General features: G+C 38.0%; 1 protein-coding gene across 1 annotated transcript in view; it reads right to left on the bottom strand.

Annotated features, from left to right (window-relative positions):
• KLHL32 (kelch like family member 32) overlaps positions 1–14458 on the bottom strand; it is a 182670-nt gene that overhangs the window by 6514 nt on the left and 161698 nt on the right. Inside the window, exons 8-10 of the mRNA XM_054569737.1 lie at positions 10974–11032; positions 7787–7979; positions 6021–6115 (exon numbers count right to left, since the gene is read on the bottom strand). Coding sequence (XP_054425712.1) covers positions 6021–6115; positions 7787–7979; positions 10974–11032 — 347 coding nt within the window. The remainder of the gene's footprint in view (positions 1–6020; positions 6116–7786; positions 7980–10973; positions 11033–14458) is intronic.

Here is a 14458-nt window from a genome sequence, read left to right as displayed (position 1 = left end):
GCAAGCTTTTCTCTTGTTTGGGCTGCCCTCATAATGGATCAAGAAGTCTAGGCTAAGCCAAGTAGTAGGAAGAAATAAAATAGTAGACTTTCTCAACATCTGACATGCTTCATCCCTGTGTGCCTGGATCCTACAGATGACAGCTGAAGCTTTAATTAGAGTCCAGAATGGACAATCTAATGAGAATTTACTGACTGGTATTTTCAATAGCCAAAAAAAAAAAAAAAGGACTAGTTCTAGACGTTAACAGACCAATCTGAACTCTACTTAAGTATGACCTTCATTAATCTTAGCCAGCCATGCATTCCCTTAGAATTCTAGGATTATATAGATTTTATAGATTTGTGATTTATGAAAAATCACAGATGGATCTTGAGAATATTATGCTAAGTGAAATAAGTCAGAAAAAGCTTAGAACCTAATTTCACTCGTGGGATATAAAATTGAAACTCAGACACAGACAACAGTATGGTGGTTACCAGAGGGAGGGGCTAGGGGGTTAAATGGGGCCAAATATATTGTGATGGAAGATGGTTTGACTTTGGATGGTGAGCATACAATACAGTACACAGACCATGTATCATAGAAATGTACGCTTGAAACCTATATGATCCTACTGACTAATGTCACCCCGTTAAATTTAATACAAACTAAGTAAAACATTTAAACGTTGATATTTTTTAGATGTAGATTATTTTCTCCCCACTTGTCTGTACTTTTTACAACCTGCTGATTTGTACTTAGGAATTTCTACCATCTAGTGAACATTTTCTCATAAGCGCTATTCCAATCTCCCATTATCCTGCTTCTCTGTTGGGTATATATTATTCCAGCAAGTAGTAAAGAAGTGGTTTGCTTTTGAACATGTTGCTAGTCTCTCCAACCATCAGTATATTACTGTTAGTGAACTAAAATAAATAGTTCCATAGTCACCCATAAAATAAGTATTTGAGATTGTGCAACCATAGTTAGAATGAAATTTTTTAACTTGTAACCAGTTGTCAATGACTAAAATGAAATCTACGCTATATGATGAATCTATTATCCATGAAGACTTCCATTCCAAACATCTTTTTGAGTGACCATCTGTATAGTTATATGAACACATTATATATAAACAGTAAAGGCTCACAAAAGCTTTTATCAAATTTACCTGTGCTTTGTAGGATCTGTGTGCCAGCCAAGAGAACACAGTATTAGTAAAATTAGTGATTCTGTATCCAAAACACAGTGAAGACTGACAAGTAAATGTTTGGATGAGAGACTTTGTGGAGTTCACTTATTAGCTTTTATTCAAAAGATACAACCAAGCTCTAGTACAAAGCAGCCTTCAATGAACTAACTAAAGACTTCCTTAAAGACTAATGTTTTCCAAAGAACTAACTTGTGGCTTTGATATTTTTATATTATATTACTGTTTTGTACTATATTACCTTCATTTTTATTCTCTCCTACTTTGAGTTTATTTTTTGATTTATTTTCTAATGTATTAAGCTATAATACATAAGCTTTGTTATGTATTGTGTCCATTATCATTTAGTTTGGGGCATTTTTTAAACTTCTGTTATGACTTCTTTAACACATAAGTTATTCAAAGATGTCTTTTATTATTTTCAAATATAAAGGGGTTTATTTAACTTTTTAAGTTTTAGCTCACCTGCATTATAGAAACCATAGTGTACATAATACCCAATTTTTAAACTTATTAAAGTTTTCTTAACACTAGTACATTATAGGTTTTTGTAAATATCTCATGTATGCTTAAGAAAAATATATTCTGGAACATTCTCCAGGATCGATCATATGTTACACCACAAAACAAGTCTTAATAAATTTAAGAAGACTGAGATCATCTTTTAAAATCAAAATGGTATGAAACTAGAAGTCAGTTAAAAGAAGAAAACAGGAAAATTCACAAATATGTGGAGATCAAACAGCATGCTACTTAAAAAATAATGGGTTAAAGAAGAAACAGAAATTTTAAAAATCTTAAGACAAATGAAAGTGGAAATAAAACATATCAAAACTTATGTGATGCAGCAAAAGAAGTTCTAAAAGTGAAGATCATAGCAATAAATGTCTAAAGAAAAAAGAAAGAGCTCAAATAAAAAATCCTAACTTTATACTTCAAGGAACTAGAAAAAGGAGAACAATCTAAGCTCAAAGTTAGAGGAAGGTAGGAAATAACAAAGAGTAAAAACAAGTGGATTATAAACTAAAGAGACAATAGAAAATGTTAATGAAACTGCCCTGACCGTAACTGGTTGGGCAACATCTCGCAAAGTGAACGGTCGCTGGTTCGATTCCCAGTCAGGGCACACACCTACGTTGCAGGTTCAGTCCCCAGTCAGTGCTCATACAAGAGGCAACTGATTATTTTCTCTCTCACACTGATGTATCTCTCCCTCTTTTTTCTCCTCCCTTTCCCTCTAACTAAAAATAATTTTTTAAAAATGTTAATGAAATTAAGAGCTGCTTTTTTAAAAAAAATAAAATAGACAAACCTATAGCTGGACTTACCAAGGACAAAGGGTACTCAAAATTAGCAATGAAGGTGGAGACATTACAACTTATACCATATAAGTACAAAGGATCATAAGAGACTACTATATACAATTATATGCTATCAAATTGGAAAACCTAGAAGAAATGGATAAACTCCTAGGAACAACCTAACAAGACTGAATCATGAAAAAACAAAATATTAAAAAAGAAATTACCAGTAAGGAGATTACATTAGTAATCAAAGGCCTTCCAGAAAAAAGAATCTGAACAAGCAAAACAGACAGACTCATAGATGGAGAACAGATGACAGCCAGTGAAAGTGGGGAGGTTGCGGGGGTTGAGAGATTGAGGAAAAAGGACTCATGGACATGGATAACAGTGTGGTGATTACTGGGGGGAGAGATGTATAAGGGGACTAAATGGTAATGGAAAAATATAATAAATTTTAAAGAAAGAAAGAGAGAGAGGGAAGGAAGGAAGGAAGGAAGGAAGGAAGGAAGGAAGGAAGGAAGGAAGGAAGGAAGGAAGGAAGGAAGGGCCAAAACCAGTTTGCTTCACTGGTGAATTTTATCAAATATTTAAAGAAGAATTAATACCAACCAATCTTTCTCAACCTCTTCCCCAAAAACTGAAGAGAAGAAGAAACTTCCAAACTCATTTTATGAGGCCACATTGCCTTGATACCAAAACCAGAAAAGGGCACTACAAAAATAAAACAAAACAAGACAAAAAAAACCAATAGGCCAGTGTCCCTGAGGACTAAAGATGCAAAAATTTGACAAAATATTAGTACACCAAATTCAATGGTACATTTAAAAGATCATACACCACGATAACGTGGGATTTATTCCAGGGATGTAGGGATGAGTCAACCAATGTGATACCCCACATTAACAAAATGATGGATAAAAAGAAGGATCATGTCAATTTATGCAGAAAAAGTATTTGACAAATTCAACATCCATTGATGATAAAAAAAACTTTCAACAAACTGGGTACGTACCTCAACATAAGCCATATAGACAAGCCCCCAGCTAAGATCATATTCAATGGTAAATAGCTAAATGCTTTTCCTCTAAGATCAAGAACAAGACCAGTATAACCATTCTTGTCACTTCATTCAAGATAGTACTGGGAATTCAAGCCAGAGCAATTAGGCAAAAGAAAGAAATAAGAGGCATCCAAATCAGAAAGAAATAGTAAAACTGTTTACAAATGACATGATATTATATATAGAAAACACTAAGACTTTGCAAAAAACCTGTTAGAGTTAATAAATCAATTCAAGTAAGGTTGCAGGATACAAAAACAATATACAAAAATCTGTTGCCTTTCTATACACTAACACCAAACTATCAGAAAAAGAAATTATGAAAATCCCATTTACTAATGCAACAAAAACAACAAAGTCCCTAGGAATTTAACAAAGGAGGTGAAAGCTCTATATACTGAAAATTATAAGACATGGATGAAAGAAAGTGAAGTTACAAATAAATGGAAAAAAATATTGTGTACTCATGTATTGAAGAATTACTACTACTAAAAGCAATGCAATCCCTATCAATGTTTCATTGGCATTTTTCACAGAAAGGAAAAAAAAAACACTAAAATTCATATGGAACCACAATGAAATCCCAAATAACCAAAGCAATCTTGAGAGAGCAGAACAAAGCTAGAAGTGTCATGCACTCTGATATCAAATTCCATTACAAAGCGACAGTAAACAAAACAGTATGGTTTTGGCATAGAAACATATACACAGATCAATGGAATGGAATAGAGAGCCCAGAAATAAACCTGTGCATATATAGTCAACTAATTTTTGACAAAGAAGCGAAGTACATACAATAGGGGAAAGGATAGTCTCATCTTCAGTAAACAGTGTTGGGAAACTGGACCACAATTATAAACTATACATAAAAATCAACTCAAAGTGTATTAAAGACTTGAACATAAGACCTGAAACCGTAACACTAGAAGAAAACACAGAGAAACTCCTTGACATTGGCCTTGGCAATGATTTTTTGCATTTGACACAAAAAGCAAAGGTAGCAAAAGCAGAAATAAACAAATGGTCCTATACCTTGTTATGCACAACAAGGTCACTAAGTGACTAAAGAGACTGCAGCCTTATACAGTGTGGATGTGCTGGACAAAGGGATGACTCAAGTCCTGAGCAGGCCGGAAGGGGACAGGGCAGCAAAGTGCGAGATTTCATCATGCTGCTCAGAACAGTGTGCAATTTTAAACGTTCAAATGGTTTATTTCTTGAACTTTCCACATAATATTTCAACCACAGCTGACCACAAGTAACCGAGACAGAATGCAAAACGGTGGATAAGGGGACCTACTGCACTCATGTTTATGCTACCCTCGCTGATTTAGATTTACTCGATCTATACCAATAATAGAAGGATCTTAAAGTCCCTGGAAAAACTCTAGCAAGACAAATCAAGAGAAGAGATTTTGAAAACTCAGGCAAATGAAAAAGTTTCTTAAAAAAATACTCACACACACACACACACACGTGTGTATACTTTACACACACACACACACGCTTTGAGATGTGACTGAAAAAGAAATTAAAAGCTTGAATAGCCCTCCAACTATTTAAAGATATTGAAGCCGTTGTTAAAAATCTCCCCACGAGATTGGATAATACAAATAGTTATAAGAATATATTTTTATGGAGATCGGGAGGAAGGTCAGGGCTAATACATGTCAATATGGTATCAGAGAATATGCAAAATAGAAAAACAACTATGATACAAATTGTAAAAAAATAAAATAAATAATAATACCTTGAATACGTATATCAAGAAAAGCTACTGCTGTCCTGAATGGCCCAGCGGGCAACCTTCCCAGCCTGGGCTGCTCACAGCTGGTGTGGAGGGCTATTCTCTGGGGTAGAGGTTGACCCCATCAGACCAATCACTGTTCACTTCTGCCAGGAAGGAAGGACACCTTTGTTGGTAGCATTTAGGGAAACGAACAAATTACGACATGGAAAATAAAGAAATGAAATAGAAATGTGTAAAGTTTTGGGGGTATGAAAGTACTAGTTCTAAAGAATTCTAGAATTTCAAAGTTCATCTCCATTTTTTAAAAAGATTTTATTTATTTATTTTTAGAGACAGGACAGGAGAGAGCAGAAACATCGATGTGAGAGAGAAACATCAATCGGCTGCCAGATGCATGTGCCCCAAATGGAGACAGAGCCCACAACCCATTCATGTGCCCTGCCCAGGAATCAAACCCATGACCTTTCCTTTTGCAGAACAACACCCAATCAACTAAGCCACATCAGCCAGAGCATCTCCACTTTTAACAGGGCTCTTTTTTAAGTATCATTTTTGGGATGGAGGATAAAGTTTAGAGGCTGACCCAGCTGCACAATGGGAGCTCAAACCTCTTTCTCCGTGTATATATTTCTTCCTTCAGTAGCAGCATCACAAAAAGTAACCTCACTGACTGAACCACTGGAACAAACTTCAAAAGGAACTTCAACTACTCACCTGGATACAAGCCAGAGGCTCATTTGTCCAAATCGAATATCCACCAACTAAATATATTCTGTCATTATGGACAGCAACTCCAGATTCATTTTGGCCTAAAGTAACGAGAATTGAATAAAAAGAAAGAATAAATCCATTTCCTTGCATGTTTTAATTAACCCTTTTACCACCGAGGGATACAATTTCCCCTGAGGCAGACTTGTATACTCCACAGGATTTCTGCAGCAATAATCACTGCCTGCCAGAATTCAGAAGAAAGAATTAAACACTATTGCTCAGAGAACAAATCTGTTTTGGATCAGAACCAGGCCACGACACTTATCAGTTAGCCACGTTAGTAAATACAGCATGAAATACAGTAATAATAAGCCACTTAGAACTAAGAGTTTTATATTGTTATATGCCATAAAGTTATCACGGTGGAAATAAGGTATATTTTAGAAATGCAAAACACCTTTTGTACAACAAATGCCTTCAAAGCAAGTGCTTACATTTGTAAAGTAACAGCTGCAACCCCAAGAAACCAATAAAACAGAGCCATGCCCCTAGCATGCCCCAAATGAAGACAAATGACAAAAAAGATATAGTTACTACCCTCCCTTTCTTTACATACACAACACTTTTAAGACTATATTAAAGTTCCTAAGCTGGGACCAGCCTGCATAGTCCCTAGATACTGACACGCCAAAATGATGAAAGGTTCCTTCCCCGTTTAAAAAAGAAGACAGAATAACTCACTACCACATATTCTTCCCTGGAGGCCATCAAAGAGTGAGATAGTCTCTTTTTATTGATGGGCTGACACAGGATTGACTCAGGTAATAAATAAGCTGCGCCCTATAGCAGACCGAAGCACAGATCCAGGGACCGAGGGGCTCAGGTACCACTGCGGCACCTTAGACAGTTAAGTCCTTGTAGGTGGGCCTCAAAAATCATTCCTGTGAAAACCGCAGCTCAGTGCAAAACACCTGAACCTCTCACATCGGTTATGAGCTCAATGGTGCCTTCCCAGCAGCAGCAATGGGCGCCTGAGTGCCCACTGAGCATATTAAGCTGTCTTCAGGCACTAGCCCGGCCCACCATTCCGAGTTTTACTTTCCTACCACTAGACCAGCCTGGAAGGGAGCTGGTCACTGGTGGATGTTAATAATGCCAGCTGACAAGGAAGAAATCATTTTCTAGTCCTTAAAGAAACATCAGGAGTTAAGCTGTGCACTGCTTCCCTTTCATTCCCCTTTTAGATGAGGATGGCCCATCCCCAGCGTTGCCCTGCAGTAAGGCTGGGATGGGTATGTGTGGCCAGGAATGTCGCCAAACCCCTATGCACTGAACTGCTATAAGATTTAGTCTGTAGGAGAAAACAGCCACAAAACAATATTCAACAGTGACAAGCAATGAAGTCCTGCACTCACAAGAAATGAGCACTGAAAGTAATGAGAAGTAAAAAATAAATTGCTTCTGTACAGAGTCATGAACTCCTTCGGCACCTGGTTCCTCCAACTTGTATCCAAGTTCCTGTGGGAACACAGTGACAGCAGTGGATTTGACATGCCTCTCTCAGCCGTATGAGAACACGCACAGACGTCACACAGGCCCCGAGAAACGAGATGCTCGGACACCTAGTAGAGGGATTTTTTTTTTAGATAAATAATGTGCACCTCTGTAGTTAATAAAAACAAATTGTTCTACCACCACACACTTAATATTTAGAGAGGCAGCTTCTTGAATCTCTGCTCTTTCTGATTTACATAATCAAAGGTACTTGCCAGTCAACAGGTTGAAATTACAGCGCGTCCACTGGTCAGTGTCTATGTTGTAAGAATCTATATGCCGCACAAGGATCCGGTCGTTGTTGTAGTCCAGGTCATTGCCTCCAAGGACATAAAGCTTCCTGTGGACGGCAGCCATGGAATGGTAGACCCTTCTCTGCAGCATGGGGCTACGGCTTATCCACTTATTCTGAAAAAGGCAGTGAGGGTGAATTCCGTTAATAGGAGAACTTCACGGCAGAGAATAGCTGTGCCTCTTTAGTAGTGGGGACCCTGCTGCTTGTCAATCACCTTCTGCTTAAATGTTGCTTAGGTACTTCAAAAGGTATGGGCTTCTTGCCTAAGATCAAGTGCAGAAACACCCACAAATTCCAACGCTATTTTTCTACTTATATAACACATTTCTTCTTGTTTGGGTTACATTTTATAGCACAATTTGAATTGAAAATATGAAAATATGAAAATAGAGAAAGTGAGGGAACTTACTCATGCAAATTACTTAAGAGTGAAAGTGCACGGTTAGGTACCATGCACTGTCCCTAGGTCAGCGCACCGTAGAAAGTATGCTGTCTACAGTGGCGCAACAATTAAGAAACGGGTTCCGGATCCAGGACGCCTAGGTTATAACCTGTGTGTAACCTTGAGTTACTTAACCTCTCTGTGCCTGTTTCCTCATCTGTGAGAGGGGGATAATAATGCCCACCCGACAAGCCTGTTGTGAGGGTTAAATAAGCTAATACACACAAAACATGTCCATTCCTTACACATACTGTCCAATAAATATGCACTTCTTCAAAAGTATTGTGATAATCACTGGCTACCCAAGGCCCCTGCATAAGCTGAGGGGAGGGCGGCCTTGCTGTTCTCTCCAAGCTTAACCTCTTGAGATCAATGAGAAACAAACTCCTTCACTGCCTTTGTAGTTGCCTCCTTTAATATATTTACAATCACATTTTCTGTCAAACTGAGAAATGTTATTTCTAGGCATACATATGTTTTGGTAGAAGGCCAAGTTTTACATAACTGTGGGGAATATTTGGTTCTAGGTTACTCTCAATAATGAGAAAGGTATCATGACCCTTCTTATAATAACGTTCCTCTTTAAAATATAATGTAAAATTAGATAAAAATAAAATATGAATTTAATTTTAAATTTCAACTAAATAATGGACAGGTAAGTAAACCTAACCATTTCTTTCGACATAAACACAAAATATACAGTAACTACCCAGATCCCTTTTTGCCAAGAAAAATTTGGATTTCAAGCAGAAAAGAAATCATACGATGTCTTGAATACACAGAATTTCACCAGTTCACAAAGCTGTAAGGAAGGAGGAAAAAAGGGTTTTGTATAAATGCCGGTCCATTGACTAAAGGCATATCGACTAGCTCATTTCTAATTTCTTTACTTTTAAAGATACACTCAAGAAAAAGAAAGAAAAAATGAAAGTGGTTTGTACAATTTGAAATGCATTTATCTGCTTGTCCTTTTTCATTATGCCATAAGAATCTCCTTCCAATGAAATGTTTTCAATAAAATAGTCACCCTTTTCTTTCAGGTATTCTGCCAATAAATATTTTTAATACATTACACACGAGTGGATTTAACTCAAAACTCTGACGACAGTTTTCTTAGGATGCTTTCTGTGAGGCAACCCGTTGCATTAGCAGTCCAGTCCCCTGCCATAGGACTATGGACTCCATCTGGTTTGCAAAGCCTGCCTGCATCCCCTGATTATATCTTTAGCTTCCTTCACTGCCGTGCCTGCCAGGTGAGCCGACAACCGCTGCAAAGGCAAAGAAACAGAGAGGCCTGGCGGGGTCATTCCTAATAAGCCTGCATGTGAATACTAATCAGTGGTGGGGAAGCAGAGGTCACCCCCGCCTGCCTGTTGGCAGGTAGGGATGTGCTCGGTGGCAGATGGCAGGCATTATCGACTCTCCACAAAGGCCTGGAAGAGAAATAAGCACCAGGGCTGAATGATAGAATTATTGAGATTCTGAGCAAGATGCAAGCAGATGTGATGTTTGCCAGGACCCAGCGTAAACAATACGCCAGCAGAATTTTAAAAAAGAGCATGTGTGTACAAACATGAAACAGAAGTCATTTGAGAAATGTTAACACCTTCTTCCTCTTTAACCACGTGTGCACTGAACTCAAGCAATTGCAATTAATGATCCCTCTTGAGACATCTGGCCCATGGACATGTGGTCTCAGAAATCTACGGCTTCTAATGGCATCAGGAAATGCACTTGCAAAGACAGAAGTAGCTTTGTTCAATTCAGAATTAACTAATTGTTAAAAGAAAAAGATTCCAAATAGACTGAGGTCACTTTGGACATGCATTTTGGTGGCTAATCCCAAACCAGGCAGCTAATGCCAGCCTGTCATTTCATGTGCCATTGTCTTCAGCTGATGAATATTAAAATTATTTGGGATATTGGCATAATCATGAAAAATATTTATATTACCAAAATCACAGAAATAGAATATTTCAGCAAGTATTTGCCAAAGTCACAGATATTTTCGAAGAAGAAAAGATAATAAAAGTAGGTCTTCTTTGGGGAAAAAAAGACATTACGTGTGCATGAGAAGTGGGCAGAAGCGGCACAGGCACCGTCATCAAAATGCTTCCAGTTCACGCCCCTGCTCTCAGATGAAAAAGAAACTTTTCAGATACTTTTACTTTGGACTTGTCCTAGACACTGTGCTAGGACATTCTGTCTACACTAAGTTAAATAAAAGTTATTTTATTTTGTTATAATGAAACCATAAGAATGCCCCCTGGCCTTCACCGCCACCCCTGGAATGAGATGCCTTCTCAAAGGACAGGCCAAGGAGACCGTTCAAATCCTTTCTTCGGACGCCTGTGAGTGTGAACAGCTACGCGCGATACTGGGAGCAGAAGGCATTTGACTCATCACTACATCTTCCCTTTTCTCCTACGCTGGGTGAAACCCTGAAAGAGTTAAGCATTTTGTATAGCATAAAACTAAAGGACCTGGGGTTTTATGAGAACACAAAAGCGGGGGAGCAAAAAGCAGCTTATCCAGATGCTTCCTTTTTTCTATAGAGGTTTAAGATGCATGTGTGTGCAGATTTGGCATTCCAACTACTAATTACTGTGGAAATCTTTTAAAATTCATTTTATTAAGGTAATGAGTTTTTCTTTATGCTTCTTACCTGGTTAGGCTCATATACCATTAGTCTGTTCTGATACTGTGCAGTGTTAGTTACTCCACCTGTAATGGATTAACATGTGTTAGAGCTTTCATGAATGAGAAATAGGATATTCCAACATAAGAAAATACAATTAAAGAAAATTAGCTACTGCTGAGGATCTGTTTGTATACCCTTGTGGTGAACCCATGACATAATTAAGAAGCTTATTGTTGAAGCAGTTTCGTTTTCCAGAAACATTTCAGAAGCAATCCAGTTGAGAGCAAGCAACAAGTATGCTGAGGTTAGCAAGAAGTCCCCAGTTCTGGCAAGCTGCCCTCAACGAGGGGAGGTGTGAGGAGAGGGGGTAGCAGCAAACACAGCACACAGATAAATCCGTGCCATTTACGCCAGAAACATAGTTATATGGAAAATTCTGGTCTTTTGCTAAATTGTCAATTTTACAGCTCTAATCCTCTATCTACTAATACAGTCATATCTTGATCTCTCTTTAGAGGAACTATATCTAAGACAAGACAGTACTTACCAAAAGAAATCTAGAGACAGCGCTTTCTAACAGAATACAAGAGGCACAAACATGAGTCACACGTGCAGTTGTAACTTTCCCAATGGCTACATTAAAAACTAACCAGTGAGATTAAACTAAATATTATTGCACTCAAAATGTTACCTTCTCAACATGAAATTAATATAAATATTGAGATATGTCATCTATTTTTTTCACCCTAAGTCTTAAAAGACCAGTGTGTATTTGACATAGTACATCGCAATCCGGACTGGGCGTGCTGCAAGCTCTCGGCGAGGCCCCTGCGGCCGGTGGCTACCGGTGGGCAGGTGAGGCCCAGGTTAGGGTAGCGCGCTAGTCCTCTGCTCCTGTGAAGCCCTCTTGACAGCCGCGGAGCTCCGGAAATCTTGAGACCTTCTACTTAATCAAAAACCACTGAACAGTCTTTACAGGTTTGGCTAAGTTTCTCGTACTTCTTTTTATGTTCGTGGTAGACACTGAGCCCTATAAAACCCAGAAGTAATTGATTTGACTTTAATTTTTACCATTAAATAGAAAAACTAAAAATCAACATATAAAACAACAGAGAGAAAATAATACAATACCAAATGTTAGGTAGTAACAGAACTGTAAGAACCACCCCCCCCAAAATTCTATCTTTAGAAATATTGCTTCATACATAGTACTAGATACTGGTGTAAAATAAATAACATTCTTATTTAATAAGTATCACAAAGAAGCAGCTACTGTTGCAATAAATATCTAAAATTGAGCCAGACTAAAAAGTTTCCTATTGAGATTTTTTGAATTTAATAAATAAATACAGTTACACAATATTGTCCAAGGCAGCCTTCACGTCCCCCTGAGTTTGACTACAGCTCAGACAGGCCTCTCCATGCCTCTGGCCCTGACTGGGAGTTGAAACGGTGACCCTTGGGTTCACAGGCCGGCGCTCAATCCACTGAGGCACACCAGCCAGGGCCTCTGTCTCCTATTTTCTATGGAGGGTAGAAGCCTAACTTTTGAGAGGGACCAATCAGCAAACACAAATGGCCTAACCATGGAGGACAACATTTACAAACTCGGGGATAACTGGGTGTGCTCGACACAGCACACTGCTCTGCCTTCCTCCAAAAGGCCTTCAGCACTTCTGCACTGGCTCACCCCAGTGCGTAAAAGCCTGCTTGCCTCTTGTTTTTCAGAGTTTATTTCAGACTGCATTCTGGTCGCTCTCCAACAGGGCAATAGTCTTGAAGAGAGTCTCCCTTGTCTGTTTTACTTTGTCCATTATAATTTTTGCTTTGACAGTTCAAGTACTTTGAACAGGTCACCACCATCAATTCCATGGCCAGGAGTCAAGTCAACTAGAATCCAGAGGATGAATACATAATCCTCAGCTGAGCTGGAATAATCAATCAATTCTAATGGATATATGAAGGGGAGGGAACCTGTCCAGGTCAATCATTACTCTCTCATTCAACTCTAGTAAGGAGATTATATCTTTCATGTAATTGACCATGGCTATTATTAATAGGAGGGCTTTAAAAAAAATTCTCTCTGAAGCTTGCAACCACTTTTCAAGCTCAAAAGCTTTGTCTATGGAGGAAATCCAAATAACAGAGAGAAATGGGCTTCCTGCCCTCAGAGAAAAAAAACCCAAAATACAGTCTTCTCTATGTTTCTCACTGAATGTCCCATTTTAAAATGAGGCCCTGGCCAGGTAGTTCAGTTGGTTAGAGCATCATCCCGCTACGCCCAGGTTGTGGGTTCTGCCCTGGTCAGGGCATATGCTAGAATCAACCAGTGAATACACAAAGAAGCGGAACAACAAATTTCTCAATCTCAATCTCTCTCTCTCTTTCTCTCTCTCTTCCCACCCCATCTCTCTCTCTAAATAAGTCAATAACTACAAAAAAAAAAAAATTTAAGAAAGCGGAAGCTGAAATGCCTACATAGTTAAACATGTATTTCAAAATAAATACAGAGGTATGTTTGCTTTTTTTCCTCCCAACCTTCCTTTTCTTATCTGATTAAAAACAGAATGTCCAATAATTCTTTCTACACAAGAATAATCAAACCTTCTGAGACCTCACAAGTCTTCAGTGTTAAAATGATTGCCAAGTTTTGATCTGAGCCGTAACCGCCAGATTAATGTCCAGCTCACCTACGATCATTTCTCCAAATGAGAGGGAACAGAAGGGAAAGCTCCCACCCACTATTTCAAAACTCTGATGGTTTATCTACTTGTTTTAGAAATATGGGACAGAATTAATATCTACTGCAGTAAACTATCTGTTTATGACACTATTTGAAAATATTTACACTACTCTAGGTATCAGACTCTGCCCATTATAGATTAAATGCACAGCCAATGGATTAGAATGTAGCTATTACATCCTCTCTCCCAAGCAGGGCACACAGTTTATCTTTATGCTCGTCAGAATTATTATTTACTGTCTTCCACAGATGCATCAGCTGCATTATAATACAGTTTTTTTTCCTTAATCTGCACTCAGTAATTAGATTCCTTACCCTTACATACAAATTTTCACTCACATGACAATATTTAGAAATGAGATACTGTGTTACTAGCTGAGAGTAAAAATAGAAGTCCTGCTTAGTTATTTGGTTGATTACTTCTAGAATGTTAAACCACAGGAGGTGCCTAAAAAACTTGGTGCTATAACTTTTGCCAAGTCTGGATTGCAAGGGAAAACCTCAGAAATTGGTTTTATTGCATTACCCTTTGAAATAATTTACAAATGAGCATATAAATAAAAATAATTTCTTCTCAGTACAAAAATAAATTTTTAAAAAAGCATCCAAGTTTCCAGTCCACGTTTCTTTAGCAGTGTTACTCATTTGCAGAGCTTTATCATTACATTCCCTTCACATAACACTCCTCACTTTTAGATTAATCTGCTGAAATGAGATGCTAAGGATTTGCATACAGATTTGACTATACAAAAATAGATATGGAATT

This window comes from Pteronotus mesoamericanus, unplaced genomic scaffold, assembly GCF_021234165.1.
Source record: "Pteronotus mesoamericanus isolate MK-2021 breed Mesoamerican mustached bat unplaced genomic scaffold, CSHL_Meso_final contig_20, whole genome shotgun sequence".
NCBI lineage: Eukaryota > Metazoa > Chordata > Mammalia > Chiroptera > Mormoopidae > Pteronotus > Pteronotus mesoamericanus.
This window is presented reverse-complemented; position numbering and strand designations above follow the sequence as displayed.